The sequence below is a fragment of the Chlamydomonas reinhardtii genome, chromosome 6, assembly GCF_000002595.2.
Source record: "Chlamydomonas reinhardtii strain CC-503 cw92 mt+ chromosome 6, whole genome shotgun sequence".
Taxonomy (NCBI): Eukaryota; Viridiplantae; Chlorophyta; class Chlorophyceae; order Chlamydomonadales; family Chlamydomonadaceae; genus Chlamydomonas; species Chlamydomonas reinhardtii.
Window position 1 is genome coordinate 2,107,796 of NC_057009.1, and position 16,192 is coordinate 2,123,987.

General features: G+C 61.3%; 7 protein-coding genes across 7 annotated transcripts; 4 read left to right on the plus strand and 3 right to left on the minus strand.

Annotated features, from left to right (window-relative positions):
• The first annotated feature begins 170 nt into the window (after positions 1 to 170).
• On the plus strand, positions 171 to 2,208 carry CHLRE_06g265250v5 (uncharacterized protein). The gene has a single exon (XM_043062850.1). It carries the CDS (start codon positions 199 to 201, stop codon positions 604 to 606), a length of 408 nt encoding a protein of 135 aa, XP_042923556.1. The 5' UTR covers positions 171 to 198; the 3' UTR covers positions 607 to 2,208.
• Positions 2,209 to 2,330: 122 nt separating this feature from the next.
• On the plus strand, positions 2,331 to 5,323 carry CHLRE_06g265300v5 (uncharacterized protein). Its single transcript, XM_001696498.2, has 7 exons — positions 2,331 to 2,570; positions 2,768 to 2,936; positions 3,203 to 3,340; positions 3,543 to 3,884; positions 4,083 to 4,186; positions 4,336 to 4,721; positions 4,933 to 5,323. Exons 2-7 carry the CDS (start codon positions 2,790 to 2,792, stop codon positions 5,115 to 5,117), a joined length of 1,302 nt encoding a protein of 433 aa, XP_001696550.2. The 5' UTR covers positions 2,331 to 2,570; positions 2,768 to 2,789; the 3' UTR covers positions 5,118 to 5,323.
• A 1-nt stretch (position 5,324) lies between these two features.
• CHLRE_06g265350v5 (uncharacterized protein) lies at positions 5,325 to 6,080 on the minus strand. The gene has a single exon (XM_001696226.2). The coding sequence runs from the start codon at positions 5,957 to 5,959 to the stop codon at positions 5,561 to 5,563; it is 399 nt and encodes a 132-aa protein (XP_001696278.1). The 5' UTR covers positions 5,960 to 6,080; the 3' UTR covers positions 5,325 to 5,560.
• Positions 6,081 to 6,190: 110 nt separating this feature from the next.
• CHLRE_06g265400v5 (uncharacterized protein) lies at positions 6,191 to 7,236 on the plus strand. The gene has a single exon (XM_001696497.2). The coding sequence runs from the start codon at positions 6,236 to 6,238 to the stop codon at positions 6,695 to 6,697; it is 462 nt and encodes a 153-aa protein (XP_001696549.1). The 5' UTR covers positions 6,191 to 6,235; the 3' UTR covers positions 6,698 to 7,236.
• A 617-nt stretch (positions 7,237 to 7,853) lies between these two features.
• Positions 7,854 to 9,030, minus strand: CHLRE_06g265450v5 (uncharacterized protein). Its single transcript, XM_043062851.1, has one exon. It carries the CDS (start codon positions 8,995 to 8,997, stop codon positions 8,686 to 8,688), a length of 312 nt encoding a protein of 103 aa, XP_042923557.1. The 5' UTR covers positions 8,998 to 9,030; the 3' UTR covers positions 7,854 to 8,685.
• A 120-nt stretch (positions 9,031 to 9,150) lies between these two features.
• Positions 9,151 to 9,702, plus strand: CHLRE_06g265500v5 (uncharacterized protein). Its single transcript, XM_001696496.2, has one exon. It carries the CDS (start codon positions 9,260 to 9,262, stop codon positions 9,665 to 9,667), a length of 408 nt encoding a protein of 135 aa, XP_001696548.1. The 5' UTR covers positions 9,151 to 9,259; the 3' UTR covers positions 9,668 to 9,702.
• A 1-nt stretch (position 9,703) lies between these two features.
• On the minus strand, positions 9,704 to 15,860 carry CHLRE_06g265550v5 (uncharacterized protein). Its single transcript, XM_043062852.1, has 14 exons — positions 15,590 to 15,860; positions 15,193 to 15,294; positions 14,799 to 14,877; positions 14,398 to 14,500; positions 13,963 to 14,067; positions 13,621 to 13,723; positions 13,383 to 13,435; positions 13,135 to 13,182; positions 12,766 to 12,878; positions 12,402 to 12,500; positions 11,816 to 12,099; positions 11,327 to 11,481; positions 10,918 to 11,009; positions 9,704 to 10,704 (listed from the first exon to the last, which is right to left on the minus strand). Exons 1-14 carry the CDS (start codon positions 15,760 to 15,762, stop codon positions 10,306 to 10,308), a joined length of 1,908 nt encoding a protein of 635 aa, XP_042923558.1. The 5' UTR covers positions 15,763 to 15,860; the 3' UTR covers positions 9,704 to 10,305.
• Between the last annotated feature and the right edge of the window lie 332 nt (positions 15,861 to 16,192).

Sequence of the window (16,192 nt, forward strand, 5' to 3'; positions counted from 1 at the left end):
GCCATTTTATGGGGCGCGGGGGCTGGGGCAACGACTTCGGTCGTTGGCCAGTCTGAGCCGCGTTGACCGGGCGTTGACTCCACCGCCTCACCTGGGCCAGCCTGTGCCCCATGCATCGGTCGGCCTTTGCGATAAAAAAACAGCTTGAGCAGCCACTCAGTCACTATTACTTCATCACAGAAGCATAAATCATCGAAAATGGCCCGCACCAAGCAGACTGCCCGCAAGTCCACCGGCGGCAAGGCACCCCGCAAGCAGCTGGCCACCAAGGCCGCTCGCAAGACCCCCGCCACCGGCGGTGTGAAGAAGCCTCACCGCTACCGCCCCGGTACCGTGGCGCTGCGCGAGATCCGCAAGTACCAGAAGTCGACTGAGCTGCTGATCCGCAAGCTGCCGTTCCAGCGCCTGGTGCGTGAGATTGCCCAGGACTTCAAGACCGACCTGCGCTTCCAGAGCCAGGCCGTGCTGGCGCTGCAGGAGGCCGCCGAGGCCTACCTGGTGGGCCTGTTCGAGGACACCAACCTGTGCGCCATCCACGCCAAGCGTGTGACGATCATGCCCAAGGACATCCAGCTGGCCCGCCGCATCCGTGGCGAGCGCGCGTAAGCGTGCTGCCCAGACCGTCAGGTTTGCGCCTTGCAGGGGTGGTGCTCTACCACTCAACAAAACTCGGTGTTTCTCAACACCACCTAAGCAACGGCACAGGATATGTATTTGAATGCGTGTGGATCTGTTGTCTGATTGTATCAGCATAGCGTGATGGACCTTTATCTCACGGGAAGGGTGCGGTTCACACGGCAGCGCAGGCGTGAAGACTCCCTGTGTCAGTAGCCGGTAGTGCAAAATCAAGCAATCTGGAATCTTTTACATGGCGCAAGTGCAGGACGGCCTATCCTTGTAGGGAGCGGGGGCAAGGATACCTACCATATGACCCTGGCAGGTGGCCGAGCAGGTGTTGTCCAGATACCGTTGATCGCCCGCGCTTGGTGGGCCACTTGTTTGCAGCTAAGACCAAGGCACGGCAGAGCTGTGTTACCTTTGCGTGCCGTGTGCCGTTGAAGGGGGTTCCGTCCTGAGTATGTCGTCTGTGCTCGTTACCCCAGCCCATCGTTGCCGGCCGTGGGTCCGTTGAGTTTGGCGCGCTCAGCGCGCGCCACCAGGGGTTGTAGGGATGTGCGATGGGACAGTGTCAAGGCAGGTTGGTGAAGTCCCGCAGGGTGCAGCTAATTCCCAGAACCCAGAAGATGGCAAACAATTTGCAACGGCAGGGCAGGAGTGCGCGGCTGGTCGAACGCCGGAGTTACTGTACCGAAAGGTTGCTGGCTGGCTGGAAGTTTGCTGATGCGCATTGCTCACGCCCGGGCTCCCGGCCAGGCGATAGCACCACACAGACAAACCGCAACGCCACACTCGCGATGCAGAGCCGCAGCGCACCTGCGGAAGGTGACCAGCGGATGAGCAACAAGGCACCCACAGAGAAAATGCGAACAGAATGCACCAAAGCAATGGCCGGGCGACAGTATGACAAGCAGGGGCAAAAACAGGGGTTGTAGGGATGAAGGTGCAGCGCGTGCTGGCGTGAATGAGGCCGTTGGTCGCGCCCAGCGCCACCATGTGGCCACCATGCAGTCCGTTGGCGTGCCTGAAGACGGCGTGAGCGGCAGGGAGACAGCAAGCCAGCAGCAGTGGCAGCAGTGGTGGCGGTCGCCCGACTCGACCCGTTCGTGATGCGTGTGGGAGTTCGCCCTGGGAGGTGGCTCTGCGAACGTCACGACCTGGCCACAAACTTCACACACTCCCCTGCTCTCCCTTCAATATCAAGTGGGTCGCCTTACTTCTTACCTGTTAACGCTCACCGACTTCCGTTGGTGGCGCCGATAGAAAGAAAGCAGGTCATAACACGTGGCGGATCCGAAGGATGGACCCGGACAGTGCACCCGGTACGCCGGGACACCGGCACTCGCGTGCAGGGCGTGGCGTTGCCCGCCACAACCCAGCTACGAATTATTATCTGATTTTGCATTAGGTCACGACAAAGGCTCAGCGGCTCGACTGTCTCAGCTGACTCGATTGTCCATTCGAGTGAGCCACGGTGTGAAGAGCGGTTATGAAACCGTCGCAACCTGAACTGCGCTGTGCGGGGAAGCTGTAAGTGCGCTCTCGCGGGGATACCACCGGGGATGTGATAAGGTGTAATTGTTACAATAAGCTCTGCAATAGAACCGTGCTGCGGAAGGGTGCATGGACATGCTCGCCCGCACGTGCTGACGCCGTGCGCACGGCGGGAAAACAACACAATGCTACAGGGATCTTCTCTGGCTCCTTAATGACTGATTTTGAATGGTGTGTTGGCTGTCACTTATTGTAACGACGACGCCGCACATTCGTTGGAAGGTGCGAGCGTCGGCTCGGGGACGGTAACCCGAGTACCGGGACGGTGTCCCCCTGGCGACGGTTAAAGTAACCCCCGTACGCGTCGCTAGCTTTTAAGCCGGTCACGATGTCTCCCTGTGTTCAGACAAACTTATTCTACTGTTTGCAATTCAGTTTAGGCGGAGCTTTATTAGAAGGTGGGGGCGGGAATGATTCGAAGTCACTTGCTTGCGTCTGCCCCGGATGTTCGCGCGCGAGTGAGACAGCCGATAATGCACGGACGACACAATTTGAGCAACACGATTGAATTATTTTGCCTTTGCATAAGATATCATCTCATACTGGCCTGCTCTGCTGTGCTTACACTGGCGCTTGTTTGCATGCCGACGTTCAGGCCCTTCATCAACGGACATAACATGGACCCAAGGCTTCGTGCAGCGATGGGCCTGGCCCTGTTGGTCGCCCTGGCCGCGACTGTGTGCGATGCCCGTCGCGAGCTGTCGATGATGAAGGTTATGCCGCGGGCCGTCTACACGCAGACCAACGACCCTGCCGGCAACCAGGTGAGAGCGGTCGCGCGCGGTGTCTGGCAGAGTGTTTAGCTCGTGATGTGCTCGGATGCTGTGCTGCAAATGTGTGCCCAGTATCGCTTTCAGTCTCTGGCCTTGAAGGTCTCTGTCTCCCCATGCGCGCGCCACCAGCCGCCAATGGGCACTGTTGCAGGCGTGCGGGCTCACACACGCACGCCAGCTGCCATGATGCACCCTGCACCTCTGCGCTCCCCTCCCATTCCCCACCCTGTGTCCCCGCCCCATCCACCACCCGCCAGATTGTGGCTATCATGTTCGACGCCTCGAGCGGCATGCTGGTCGGGAACATGACCACGCGCACGCCGACAGGCGGCATGGGCGCCGCCGGCCTGGGGGCTAACGGGCAGCCCGTCACCGCCGATGGCCTGTTCTCACAGGTGAGTAATGGGCATGGGAAACTGGTAGACCAGGATGAGAACTGCGCATGTTTTGTTCTGTCTTGTCAGCCAGCGAGCGGTCAGCGTGAGAGCGCGTGCGCATGGATGCCACGTGCCTGTGTCTGATCAACTCAACCCCGCGGCACCTACTGCCTGTCCAACTGTATTGGTGGCTATCCTCCAACTATCGTCTTGCCTGCAGGGCGCCGTTGCTATCTCCGGCAGCTGGCTCTTCGCCGTGAACGGTGGCTCCAACACCCTCAGCCTCTTCCGCATCTCCGACTCCGACCCCACCACCCTCATGTTGGTCGGCACCCCCGTCGACACGCTTGGTGATTTCCCCGTCTCCGTGACCTACTCGGCCAAGTGCAAGACCGCCTGTGTGCTCAATGGCGGCAAGCGGGACGGTGTGTCATGCTTCGCCGTGTCCGCCACTGGTCTGAAGCCTCTGGACGCTAGCCCACGCCCCGTGGGTCTGGGCCAGAGCGCCAACCCGCCCACCGGCCCTCCCTCCACCGCGTCGATGATTGCCTTCAACCCCAAGGTGGGTGCGCGCGTGTGTGAGCACGCGTGGGTGCGTTGGTCGGTGGGTGGTGCAAACCTTGCTCTTGCTCATAGCTGCATGCGTCTTCCTGGCATACACCCATCCCTGCCTGTCCGCACTAATGGTCTTGTGGTGTTCCACTGATCCTGCTAACTCACGTTTGTGGTATGCGCGGCGTCTGACGCCTCCCTCATGCAGGGTGACATCCTGGCTGTCACCATCAAGGGCAATCTGAATGACAACCGCCTGGGCTACATCGGACTCTACCGTGTCAGCAAGACGGGCATGGTGTCGCGCACGCAGTGAGTCAGGCATACAGGCGTGTGTGTTTACGGCCTATATGTCTGGCCCACTCTGCCCCTTGAATTGCTCTATACACGCACCGCCACACGCCCGCCGCTTTGTCAGTGCCAGCATACAAACTCTCGAACCTGTGCTTTCGATTCCACAGGAGCCGCGCCTACTCCATCTTCACCTCCCAGCCTGTGGGCGCCGGCGCCTCCATGATCGGCTTCCTGCCTTTTGGCTTCGCCTGGGTCGACGACATGACCCTGTCCATCTCCGACCCCTCCGTGGGCGCCGTCACGCTGTGCATCAGCAGCCGCGACCCCATGCTTGCCTCCATCCCCGTCTACAAGACTGACATGGCTGGCGGCTACGCCCCCGCCGTCTTCACCCTGCCCGAGGCCGCGCCCTGCTGGGCCGCCTACTCCGACGCCAGCGGCTGCGCCTACATTGCGGACGCTGCTACGGGCACGCTGGTGGAGATTATGCCCAAGTCTGGCGGCAAGCTGCGGTCCGTGTTCAATGTGACCAGCGCGTTCGGCATCACTCTTGGTGAGCGGGGCAGCTGGGGCATTGGACGCGTGTGGAAGGTACCAGGCGCCTGGGGCGGGGGTAACTAACGTGTCAGCAGTGCAGGTTTTCGGCAAGGACAAGGACTGGCATGGAAGCAGTGCCGCGCCCAATCAATGCGCATGCGCGTCAGCGTTGTGGTACTGGCCCTTGCTGACCTGTCACACTTGTGTTGTGTCTCACGCCCCCACAGGCAGCACCCCCGCCAACACCTACGGCCTGCTGGACACCGCCGCGGCGGGTGATCTGCTGTTCTCCGTGTCGCCCCGCTCGGGCTCGGTGGTGGTGGTGGACGTCAGCGGCGGCTCCATGGCGCCGCGCCAGCTGCTGGCAGCCGGCCTGCCCGTCTCCAGCATGGGTTTGGCCGTGGCGTGCTAGGTGGTTTTGCCTGTCGTGAGTAACATGTTACCGGATAGCCTGCAAGACAGCTGCTTTGGTTTTAGATGCGACTTGTAGTACGTGATACTGTATAGTGGTTTGTGCAGGGGCGATCTTACAGCAGTGGGCACGTGGGCTTGCGCGTGCTTTCGTGCCGGCCGTGAGCAATGGCACGCACAGCTTCCCAAATGTAAAATACAATCTGCCAGAGTAATATGGGCCCCCTGGCCCTGCTCCAAGTGTGAACGATTGAGCAGGGTAGGGGCATGGGGGAAACGCCCATCCAACCTTGCAAGTGGGCGGCCCCAGAGCACTCTTGACACCCGTTACCCAAACCCTGAACACCCGAAGTGACACGTGAATGGTGGTGTTGATAAACACCGAGTTTGAGGGAAGCAGCGTGACAGCTGTAGCTACACGCGTGCAGCGAAGCGTGAGCCCGCTTACACGGCGGCAGAGCCGTCCTCGGCCTTGCCGCCCTTAGTCTTCTTGGGCAGCAGCACTGCGTGGATGTTGGGCAGCACGCCGCCCGAGGCGATGGTCACCTCGCCCAGCAGCTTGCCCAGCTCCTCATCGTTGCGAATGGCCAGCTGGATGTGGCGGGGCACGATGCGGTTCTTCTTGTTGTCGCGGGCGGCGTTGCCGGCCAGCTCCAGCACCTCAGCGGTCAGGTACTCAAGCACGGCGGCCAGGTACACGGGCGCGCCGGCACCGATGCGCTCAGCGTACTTGCCCTTCTTCAGGTAGCGCGCAATGCGGCCCACAGGGAACTGCAGGCCGGCCTTGGCGCTGCGGCTCACGGCCTTCTTGCCAGAGGTCTTGCCCTTGCCGCGACCAGCCATTGTGTTGGGTTGGAGTTGAAGAAAGAGAGAATTAACGAGTTGCGGATGTGGAACTTTATTTGAGTTGCAGAGAAGCGCCTCGTATTTATAGACGAGTCCCTGGGCGCGACGGCTCGCCCTGGTCAAGCGGTCAACGCGAAGTGTCGGTTGGTCAAACAACCGCTCGCCTCACCCTGGCCACCCCGATGCCGACTCCAGCAATAAATAGCGCATTGTCATTCAGTGCGATTATCCCAAGACACTCAGTACCTCCGCCGCATTAACAAGTCTATCAATATGGCCCCCAAGAAGGACGAGAAGCCCGCGACCGCCGAGGCCGGCGCCGAGGCCCCTGCCAAGGCTGAGGCCAAGCCCAAGGCCGAGAAGGCCGCCAAGAAGGCCAAGAAGGAGCCCTCCAAGAAGGCTGCCAAGGAGCCCAAGGGCGACGGCGAGAAGAAGGACAAGAAGAAGAAGAAGAGCGCCGTGGAGACCTACAAGCTGTACATCTACAAGGTGCTCAAGCAGGTGCACCCCGACACCGGCATCAGCAGCAAGGCCATGTCCATCATGAACAGCTTCATCAACGACATCTTTGAGAAGGTGGCCACCGAGGCCTCCAAGCTGAGCCGGTACAACAAGAAGCCCACCGTGACCTCCCGCGAGATCCAGACCGCCGTGCGCCTGGTGCTGCCCGGCGAGCTGGCCAAGCACGCGGTGTCGGAGGGCACCAAGGCCGTGACCAAGTTCACCTCGGGCTAAGCGCGCTCAGAGGCTGGACCTTGTCTTCTACCCCATACATAAACTCGGTGTTTTTCAACACCACCTTCACACGGGACGTACTGTAGGGTTGCAGCAGCTGGCGTGGGGAGCGGGTGAGCGGCACTAGCGAGTACTGAGCAGGGAAGGGACGTTGAAACGGGGGAGGGCTGCACGAGTGCCTGCGCTTTACAGCACTGCTGGCCAGCGGACCTTCACATGGGATGTACTGTAGGGTTGCAGCAGCTAGCGTGGGGAGCGATTAAGCGGCACTAGCGAGTACTGAGCAGGGAAGGGACGTTGAAACGGGGGAGGGCTGCACGAGTGCCTGCGCTTTACAGCACTGGTGGCCAGCGGACCGGGGTGCGGATTGGCCGGGCCAGGCAGAAACCAGCACTGGACCGATACAGGTACCGGTATGGGCCGATACAGGTACCGGTATGTAAGGGCAGCAGGCGTGGGTGTGGGGTGGGGATGTGAGGTACACGCCTTTAGTTGGCAGCGATAGCATTCCGAGTACCTTATTGTAAGACAAGCCAAAAGAGCAGCAAGGTCTTGTCAGCCACCGAAGCATCAACCACAGGGATGCCCCAAGCCACTTCTCCGTGTGCGAGTCTGGGCATCCCGGCGCCTCTAGCTTCATGATACCCATCATTTATGAACACGGTACTTCTCAACACCCATCAGCACCACCAGTCTTTGAAATGGACTGGCGCCAGGACGCAGTTGACTCAGATGAGAGACAGGTGGAGAACAGGCTTCCATGAGGACAGGGGCCATCAGTCCATCATGGGGTTGTGACAAGGGCGGGCAGGTGCGTGCTTTGATGCCACGTTTCCATGCACTGTGTCATGTCCAGGGCTTGCATCTTCCAGGGGTAGGCCGCCGCCGCTGGCGAGTAGGGCCCTAACCAGGTTCTCGCCCACGGCATTCAGCAAGGGTGCCCCTGGCAATCTGGCTGGCATCCAGGGGCCCATGAATGCCTAGTTCTTAGCGTTTGGGGCGGCTACGCCCCCGCACCCCCCCCCCCCGGAAGAGATACTTGGCGAGATTCGGGGACCGTATGCAGCCCCACGCGGCGAGAGTGCACCCCCGGAAATGCCCAATCTTCCTCGCCCAAGGGCCTACATTGGGGGCCGCTTGTTGCCGCTCCCCGAAGATGGTCGTGTTGTTACAGTATATCTGGGCGGCGGCTCCGCCGCCGTATGTAATAAGGAAGAGAGCCCCGCAAGCAACTCCTTGGGGGAGGCCCGCTCTTGTAACCAGTGCGATCTTCGGGGTTGGGAGGCGAGCCCGAACCGCCGTGTGGCCGCACAGATAGAGCGTAGCGAGGGACCTTCACTACCTTTTTGTTCACGGCAGCCCTGCCGCGGGGTTGCAACTATGGACCCCAGCCCACCATGGCAAACGTACACACGCACTCTCAGAACCCTCCAGGAAAACTTGGTTTCTGACGACTCCCTACGCTGGGGTAGGATAGCGCAGGCACCACCAGCAAGGTTTCCGCTCGCTCCAGCGGCCAAGCATAGCCAGTTGCGGAACACACCCAAACACATTGGTAAAGCTGTCCAACGCTCTGTTTTCCTGAAGGCTGTAACCCGAGACCGCTTTCGAGCAACTCCACCACCGGCCCCCGGTGGTCTGACCTCTTAGGGCAGGGTGAAGCACTGCCCGCACCAACGTAATCACGAGAACTGCACTTGGTGCAGCAGTTGGCTGCAGCAGGGTTGTGGTCTAAGTATACGGTAGAATCGGCACGGCACCTTGCTCTTAGGGACCCCAGGCTCATCCAGCACCCAAGTCCCCTGCGTGAAGCACCCACGACGCCGAGACGCGTTGGGGAAAGCTAGGATGCGAGCATGGTGGTGTTGAGAAACACCGAGTTTGGAGGAAGAGGCAGGCAGCCCGGGGAAGGGGCAAGTCACGGTGGATCCGTGCCGTGACCGCCCACAGCCGCCGCCCGAGCTTGGCAGCAGCAGCGCAGAAGCCGCTTAGCCGCCGAAGCCGTACAGGGTGCGGCCCTGGCGCTTCAGGGCGTACACCACGTCCATGGCGGTCACGGTCTTGCGGCGCGCGTGCTCGGTGTAGGTGACCGAGTCGCGGATGACGTTCTCCAGGAAGGTCTTCAGCACCGTGCGGGTCTCCTCGTAGATCAGGCCGCTGATACGCTTCACACCGCCACGACGAGCCAGACGGCGGATAGCGGGCTTGGTAATGCCCTGGATGTTGTCGCGAAGCACCTTGCGGTGGCGCTTGGCACCGCCCTTGCCCAGGCCCTTGCCGCCCTTGCCACGTCCGGACATTTTCAGATGAGTTGGTGAAGGTAAAAGTGGGAAAATAGCTGTGGAATGACTCTTATGAGGGTACATAGCCATTTTATGGGGCGCGGGGGCTGGGGCAACGACTTCGGTCGTTGGCCAGTCTGAGCCGCGTTGACCGGGCGTTGACTCCACCGCCTCACCTGGGCCAGCCTGTGCCCCATGCATCGGTCGGCCTTTGCGATAAAACAGCTTGAGCTGCACCCCATTCATTATAACTTCATCACAGACGCAATAATCATCGAAAATGGCCCGCACCAAGCAGACTGCCCGCAAGTCCACTGGCGGCAAGGCGCCCCGCAAGCAGCTGGCCACCAAGGCCGCTCGCAAGACCCCCGCCACCGGCGGTGTGAAGAAGCCTCATCGCTACCGCCCCGGTACCGTGGCGCTGCGCGAGATCCGCAAGTACCAGAAGTCGACTGAGCTGCTGATCCGCAAGCTGCCGTTCCAGCGCCTGGTGCGTGAGATTGCCCAGGACTTCAAGACCGACCTGCGCTTCCAGAGCCAGGCCGTGCTGGCGCTGCAGGAGGCCGCTGAGGCCTACCTGGTGGGCCTGTTCGAGGACACCAACCTGTGCGCCATCCACGCCAAGCGTGTGACGATCATGCCCAAGGACATCCAGCTGGCCCGCCGCATCCGTGGCGAGCGCGCGTAAGCGTGCTGCCGCCTGGGCTGCGCTTAACCAAAAAACTCGGTGTTTCTCAACACCACCTTTCAACGCAACGATGTCTCCATTCTGGGCTTGAAACCTCGTTGGGCTTCTGAGGTTCTGATGTGGCATCAGAGGAGGCCCGCATGTTGACGCATGATGTCCTCGCTGCCCGTTCTGTCCCCATCGACAAAGCGTCACGCTGCCTCTGCCCTTCACGACCAAGGACCACAAAAAACGATGCCTCCGCAACGTCTTGCACCCCCAAGCCATGAAGTGAACACGCCTCCCGCATTTCGCTTGCATCCGCACATCAGCTTGGCAACGAGTCACACCAATAGTACCGTACTTGCATACATAGGGACCTGACGCAATGCGCGCCGGCGCCGCCAGAATGGCGATTTATTGCGTACATTGGCAAGTGTTATCGGCATGTGTCACTGACACGCGTCAGGTATTCAAGGTCCAAGCCAGGGTTCCTTGGTAGCAAGGCTTCCGCGCCGCACGCACGTCACAACGCACGAATGGGCCCCCCAAAATCGCCGAGCTCTTCTTCACTTCTGGTCAAAAGCATGTCAAAATCCAAGGACATGATGGAGCCTTGGCCTCAATGCCGCCGCCACCCAGCGCCGCCATGCCTGGCGTCAGAGCCCACCGCCTCCGTTCCCATCACTCCCGCTGGAGCTGCCGCCCAGCCGCTTGCGCCGGCTCTCGTAGAACTCCAGCTTGTCTCCAGGCGCGGTCGACAGGAACCGCACGAACTCCTCCCGGCTAATGCTGCCGTCGTGGTCCTCATCCGCCTCGCGCATCGCCGCCGGCACCACGTCATCGAACGGGCACTCATCAAGCTCCGCGTCCGCGCCCCCTGGGTCCGCTAGCACGTCGGCCTCGCTGCCGCTGCTGCCGCTGCCAGCGGCGCCAAGCAACCCGCCGCCGCAGAGCACGCGCTGGATGTTCTCGGGCGTGAGGCGGCCGGTGTGCCCTTGGTCAAACATGTCAAATACCTGATTGACGTACTTCTGCCACCCGGCGCTCTCCTGCACCTGTGAGGAGTGCAGCGGCAACGCGCCGGCCCGGTGCCGTGTTGGTGTGTAAAGGCGAATAAAACGCACATGAAAGTGAGAGCATGTATTAGGAATGCACAAGGAGACAACGTGCGCGCAAGCAACGCGCACAGGAGCTGCGGCAAGCACGAGCAAGTTGCAAAGGAGTGGTGCAGAACCGGGAACAAGGGCGCCCCGCCCCCTCGTTCCCACCTCGCGCCAGTCTATGAGTGCGGCCAGCCACTCGTTGTAGTCCACATTTCCCTCCAGGTCGATGTCGAAGGTGGCCAGCAGCTGGGACACCTCTGTGGGGCGGGTGGAGGGAGGTGTGGGTGTGTGGGAGGGGAAGATTCCGGGAGGTGCCAGCGAGAAGGTCGCAAGCGGCAGAGGCGGCGGGTGGCAATCCAACTGGGATGAATCGGCGAACACATGGTAGCGGGTGTGCGTCTGAGGCGCCGAAACACACTTCAGAATGGCACATGGCGAGACTGCGTACCCCAAAATGAACGCAGCCAACACCACGCCACGCCACGCCGCGCCACCAACTCCCCACTACACGGCACACACCCCCACTACCTACCCCCCCCCCGCGCCCCCGCCCCCGCCGCCCGCGCTCTCTCACCGGTGCGGCTGAGGTCCCACTCGCCGTTGTTGAGCAGCGCCACCACCGAGTCGTACGGCACCACGCCGCGGCCCGCCGGGTCCAGGCTGCGGAAGGCGGCGGCCAGCGAGGCGATGCGCTCCGTCTCCGCAGTGGCCATGAAGCTCACCACCGCCCTGTGGGCATGTGGGCACGGCATGTAGTTCTCATCGGTGGGTGCGCGGTGAGAGATGTGGGCCGGTTTGCCTTTCGTGGTTTGTGTGCTTTGTGGCAAAATAGCTGTGTTGCGGTTGGTTTGACAAGGAGCCAGGAGGAGTTGTGAGTGAGGCCGAGGAAAGATGGGGAGATGGAGGCTCTGTCTGTCTCATCGCCTATGAGGCCGTCGTTCATCCCACACCCCGCGCCCCGTGTGCGGCGCTGCAGCGCAAAGAGCCACTAATGGGACGCCTCCACAGCACGCAGCACCCAGCTACCACCACGCCAAGCCGCGCCACGCCACGCCACGCGCACCTGAGCGCAAGCTGTTTCAACCGGCCGTACGTGCCGAACCGCTGCAGCCGCTGCACAAGCGAGTCGCTCAAAGGCCGCCCGCTGCCGCTGACACCGCCGCCGCCGCCGCTGCGACTGGCAGCGCTGCCGTTACCATCGGTGGTGGCGGCGCCGCCGCCGTTGCTGCCGCCGTCCACTGACGCCGTTGATGACGTGGCTGAGGTTCCGGAGGCGCTTGCGTCAAATTGCCGGAGCCAAGGGTGCTTGAGCGCTTGCTCCGCGGAGGGGCGCTTGGCGGGGTCACGCTGCGAGAGCGGGTGGAGCAAAAGCGGGAGCAGGAGAGGGAGGGGGAGGGGAGCAACGGCGACAGGGGTGTCGGCGAGCGGTACATGGCCGGAAGCAACGTCAAGCAGCGCGCCGGAGGCCGCATGTCGCATGCCTTGTCAGGCAGCTCACGCTCACACTAGAGCCCTTTTCCAACCCATCCACCGCCACCATCACCTACCACCACCCACCAACAACAACAAATTAACGACCAACAACTCGCTACCACCAAGAACACTAACTACCACCAACCAATCACCCATCATCACACCACCCATCCCACCTCTAGCAGATGCGCCACGAAGTCACGTGCCAGCTCGCTGATCTCGTCCCAGGGCGGCCGGCGGAAGTCCAAATCGCCGTACAGGATGGCGAAGAAGATCTGGCCGGGTGTGGGGCACGGGTGTGGGGGCCAGGCACGAATACCGAAACCAGAGGCTGGTAAGGTAAGGGCTGGTGAATAAAGCACTGCGTCACCAGCAGCAGCACATGCGGTATCCCGTGGCTGGTGTGGGCAGTGTATGGCCCAAGCAAGAAAGCCACCGGCGGTGGTCAGACGATGGCGGGAATGGCAAGCTATGTTGAAATCCGGAAGGTATCCCGAAAATGAAGAGGCCCAAGCAAGAGGCCCAAGCAAGCAGCCCCACCTCCTTGTTGGTGAAGTGCTTCTTGCCAAGCACGTCCAGCGAGCTTAGCAGCAGGCCGCAGTCCTCGTCCTCGAACGGGAAGCGCCCCGTCAAAAGCTGGTACGCCACCACGCCTGTGTGTGCGAGAGAGAGTGTGGCATGTTCACGGAAGCGTTCCGGTGTTGTGTATGTATTATAGTAAGATGAATACGAGGAGAGAAGGTTTGTGTGTTTCAAAGAACGTATGTACGGTGGTGTTTGCTGTTGCGAGCGAGTGCCTGAGGGAGCGCGTGTGTCAGACAGAGCGAGCCGGCAGTGCGAAAGGGTGCCGTGCGACGAGGTGTTCATCCCGCAACGCAATGGCACCCAACCCCTGGCCCCTGCCCTCACCCGCGCTCCACACGTCGCAGGGCTGGCCATACGACTGTTTTAACACCTCTGCACGCGGCGTGTCGTAACACGAGGGGAAAGAAACCAGTCAAGGGAACGAAGTGCATCCGGGAGCACGCGGAAAGCATATGTCGTTAGTTAGCTGGACTAGACAGGGGCTGGCAGCTCAGCGGCAGGTGGATGGCAGTAGTCGCGCGGGCATAGCAGAAAGGCAGTTGGAGTCACGGAGAGCGCTTTTCGTCACCCACCGGGCGCAACGTAAAGTGGCGAGCCGGCACGGTCGCTCAGTAGCTGTCCCGGCCTGCGGTTGTGCGCCCAACAGTACAGCGCTTGGCAATGGCCTTCACATCTTGCGCCGCCTGTCTTTCCGTACCAGTCAAGCAGGGGCTTGCCACTTCCCAGCCCATTCCCATGGAGCCCAACTACCCACTCGAGCACCATGGCCCGACCCCAGGCCCACGCGTCGTCGCCCGGCGTCTCACGCACTTGCAGTAGGTGGCCAGCCCAAAGTCAATCATCTTGAGCGGTGCGTCCGCGTCAGCCGTCAGGAACAGGAAGTTCTCGGGCTTCACATCGCGCAGCACAATGCCTACAGAGGCACAGGGGCGCACGCAAACGTGTCGTCAGTATGACACCGACCGCCACCGAACCGGGTTTTCGCCGTTGCTGTCCGCACATCTCACACCGCCAGCAGCGTCACCCTGCAATTGGCCGGCCAGTGTCCGGCCAACTCGTGGCTGTATGACGAACCACGGAGGCAAGGTCAGAACAGCATACCCCATGCAGCGAAACCCAATCAAGTCTTTCGCATGTGCGCACACGTCCTACCCTTGGCGTGGCACTGCGCCACGGTGCACAGGATCTCCCGACACAGCGCCGCCGCAGCCGCCTCGTCGTACTTGCCCCGCTGCACACGCGTCCACAGCTCGCCGCCTGCGTGTACGGTATTAGGAGTGTGGCGTCAACAGTTCCGTTGGTGAGCGAGTTGAGGCTGGCATCGCACGGACGGACTAACTGCCTGTGCGAGGCCAGCCCTTCGCTCTGCCACGGCTCGCACTCGGTGACTCATACGTGCACGCAGGTTCCCTGCCATGCTCAGCAGAACCACATTGCATTCTGGCCATGTCCCTTTCAAAACGCGCGGTGAAGACATCCCTCACGGCCCCCCAATGGTTTATGTTGGGATTGGAATGAACTAGCCCCCCCCCACTTCCACCGCACACACACACACACACACACACACACACACACACTCGCACCCACCTGTGCACAGCTCCATGACCAGCTGCACGTGCACGGGCGTCTCCCAGGCGCCGTACAGGTAGGCCACGTTGAGGGAGCGGCCCAGGTGGTTGTAGATGTCCACCTGGGGGTTACATCATGGGGTTACATTCATGATTAATGAAGAACGAGCGAAGTTGCAGCCAGGCACATTGGTACAGCAGGCAAAGGGGTGAGACCGCGTGTTGCGGTGGGCTGGGAGGGGTGCCGCAGCGCCCAAGGCCCTGCTCACACCACTGTCCCAACAGGCGCCGCACTGCTCGTGCCCAGGCTACATCCTAGTGACGCGCGGTTGCTGCTGCTTGTGCTACATGCCCCCCTGCCTGCCCGCCTGCCTGCCCGCCTGCCTGCCTGCCTGCCCGCCTCCCACCGCCCGCGCCCACCTCGTGTTGCACGCGGCGGACGAAGTTGCCCTCCAGGTATCCGCCCATGACCCGCTTGGTGATCACCTTGACTGCCACCCTGCAGGACAACAAGCCCACAAGCGGTGGCGCCTCGGTGTGCCACGACGGGTAGCAGAGCGGTACCATACTGCTTGCCGTGCTGTGCTGTGCAATTGTTACTCTGCAGTGGGTCACGTGCGCGTTGAAGAAGGAAGCCGCACGGCTGGGGCTCTGCTGGGATGGACGCGCAGGGCAGGTCCGCTGACGGGGTCCAGGGTGGCACGGGTGAAGTGGGTGCCAGCGTGTTTGCCAGCGTGTCAGCCAGCGTGTCCGACAACCCGGGCTCTGTCGTGCCTTCACAGCACCGTATGTTGAGAGGTCATCCCGGACTCACTCCTGCCCCGTGGCCTTGTCAGTGGCCAGGTGCACTGTTCCGAAGGTTCCAGCGCCGATAGCCCGACCTAGCGTGTACTTCTGGTCAAAGTCATGCGCGAAGCTGCAGGAACAAGAAAGGGTACGGGATCAGTAAGGACACTGCAGAAGCCTTGCTAGCTGTTGGCGGAGACGCCAAAGGAATTTTGCGCGTGTCATTTCGGTGCCAGCCGGAGGGTGTTACACACACAGGCCACGGAGCGCACGACCGACTCCGCCACCGCTCGAGTAGACAATCGCTTCGAACACTGTGCCTTCTCTTTTTTGCAGTGTGTGGTGGCTGTCGTCATAATACCAAGAGCTTAGAGCCTGAGTGCGGAACCCTTGCTCGACACCAATGTCGCTTTTTCCAGCCTTACCCAAACGATTTCAGTGCGCTTGCAGCAATTGCTCCTACAGCTTTGGCGCCAGCAGCCTGTGGCGTCACCGCCTGCCGACAAGTGATTTCTGCTGCTTGCAGGCGAGGGCTTGTGTCCGCGCGGCGAGGCGTCAAACCAGGAGCTCGATGAGCCTGGTTCGCCACCAGTTGCATCGGTAAATGGGAGCATCGTTGCTCTTGCCTTTCTCTGCCCTGCGTTAGCAAGTTTCCGTTGCGGGCGCCTAGTTGCATGTTTGAGTGACAGAGGTAGGGCTAGGCTTTCGCTAGGACTGGAGCCGAACGTAGTGCTTTACTATGACTTGGTTTTGTGGCCCGCGGCTGTATGCACACAATGTGGCAATAATCTTTGATGGCCGTGCCCAAGTGCCACCGCACCCAGGCGCACCCCTGGTGCCCCCATGGACGTCTATGCAGTCCATGGCTTCCACCGCATGCCCAGCCGCGTTTTTTGTTTATTTGCTTCCTATAACAACAGGTTTCTGAGTATTCGGGGACAGGCAGGAACGGACGCGCTGGCCCCTGCACTCCTGCAGGGCTAAAAAGATTACTGCAGGAGCAGGGGACTAGGGGAGTGCCCAAGGGA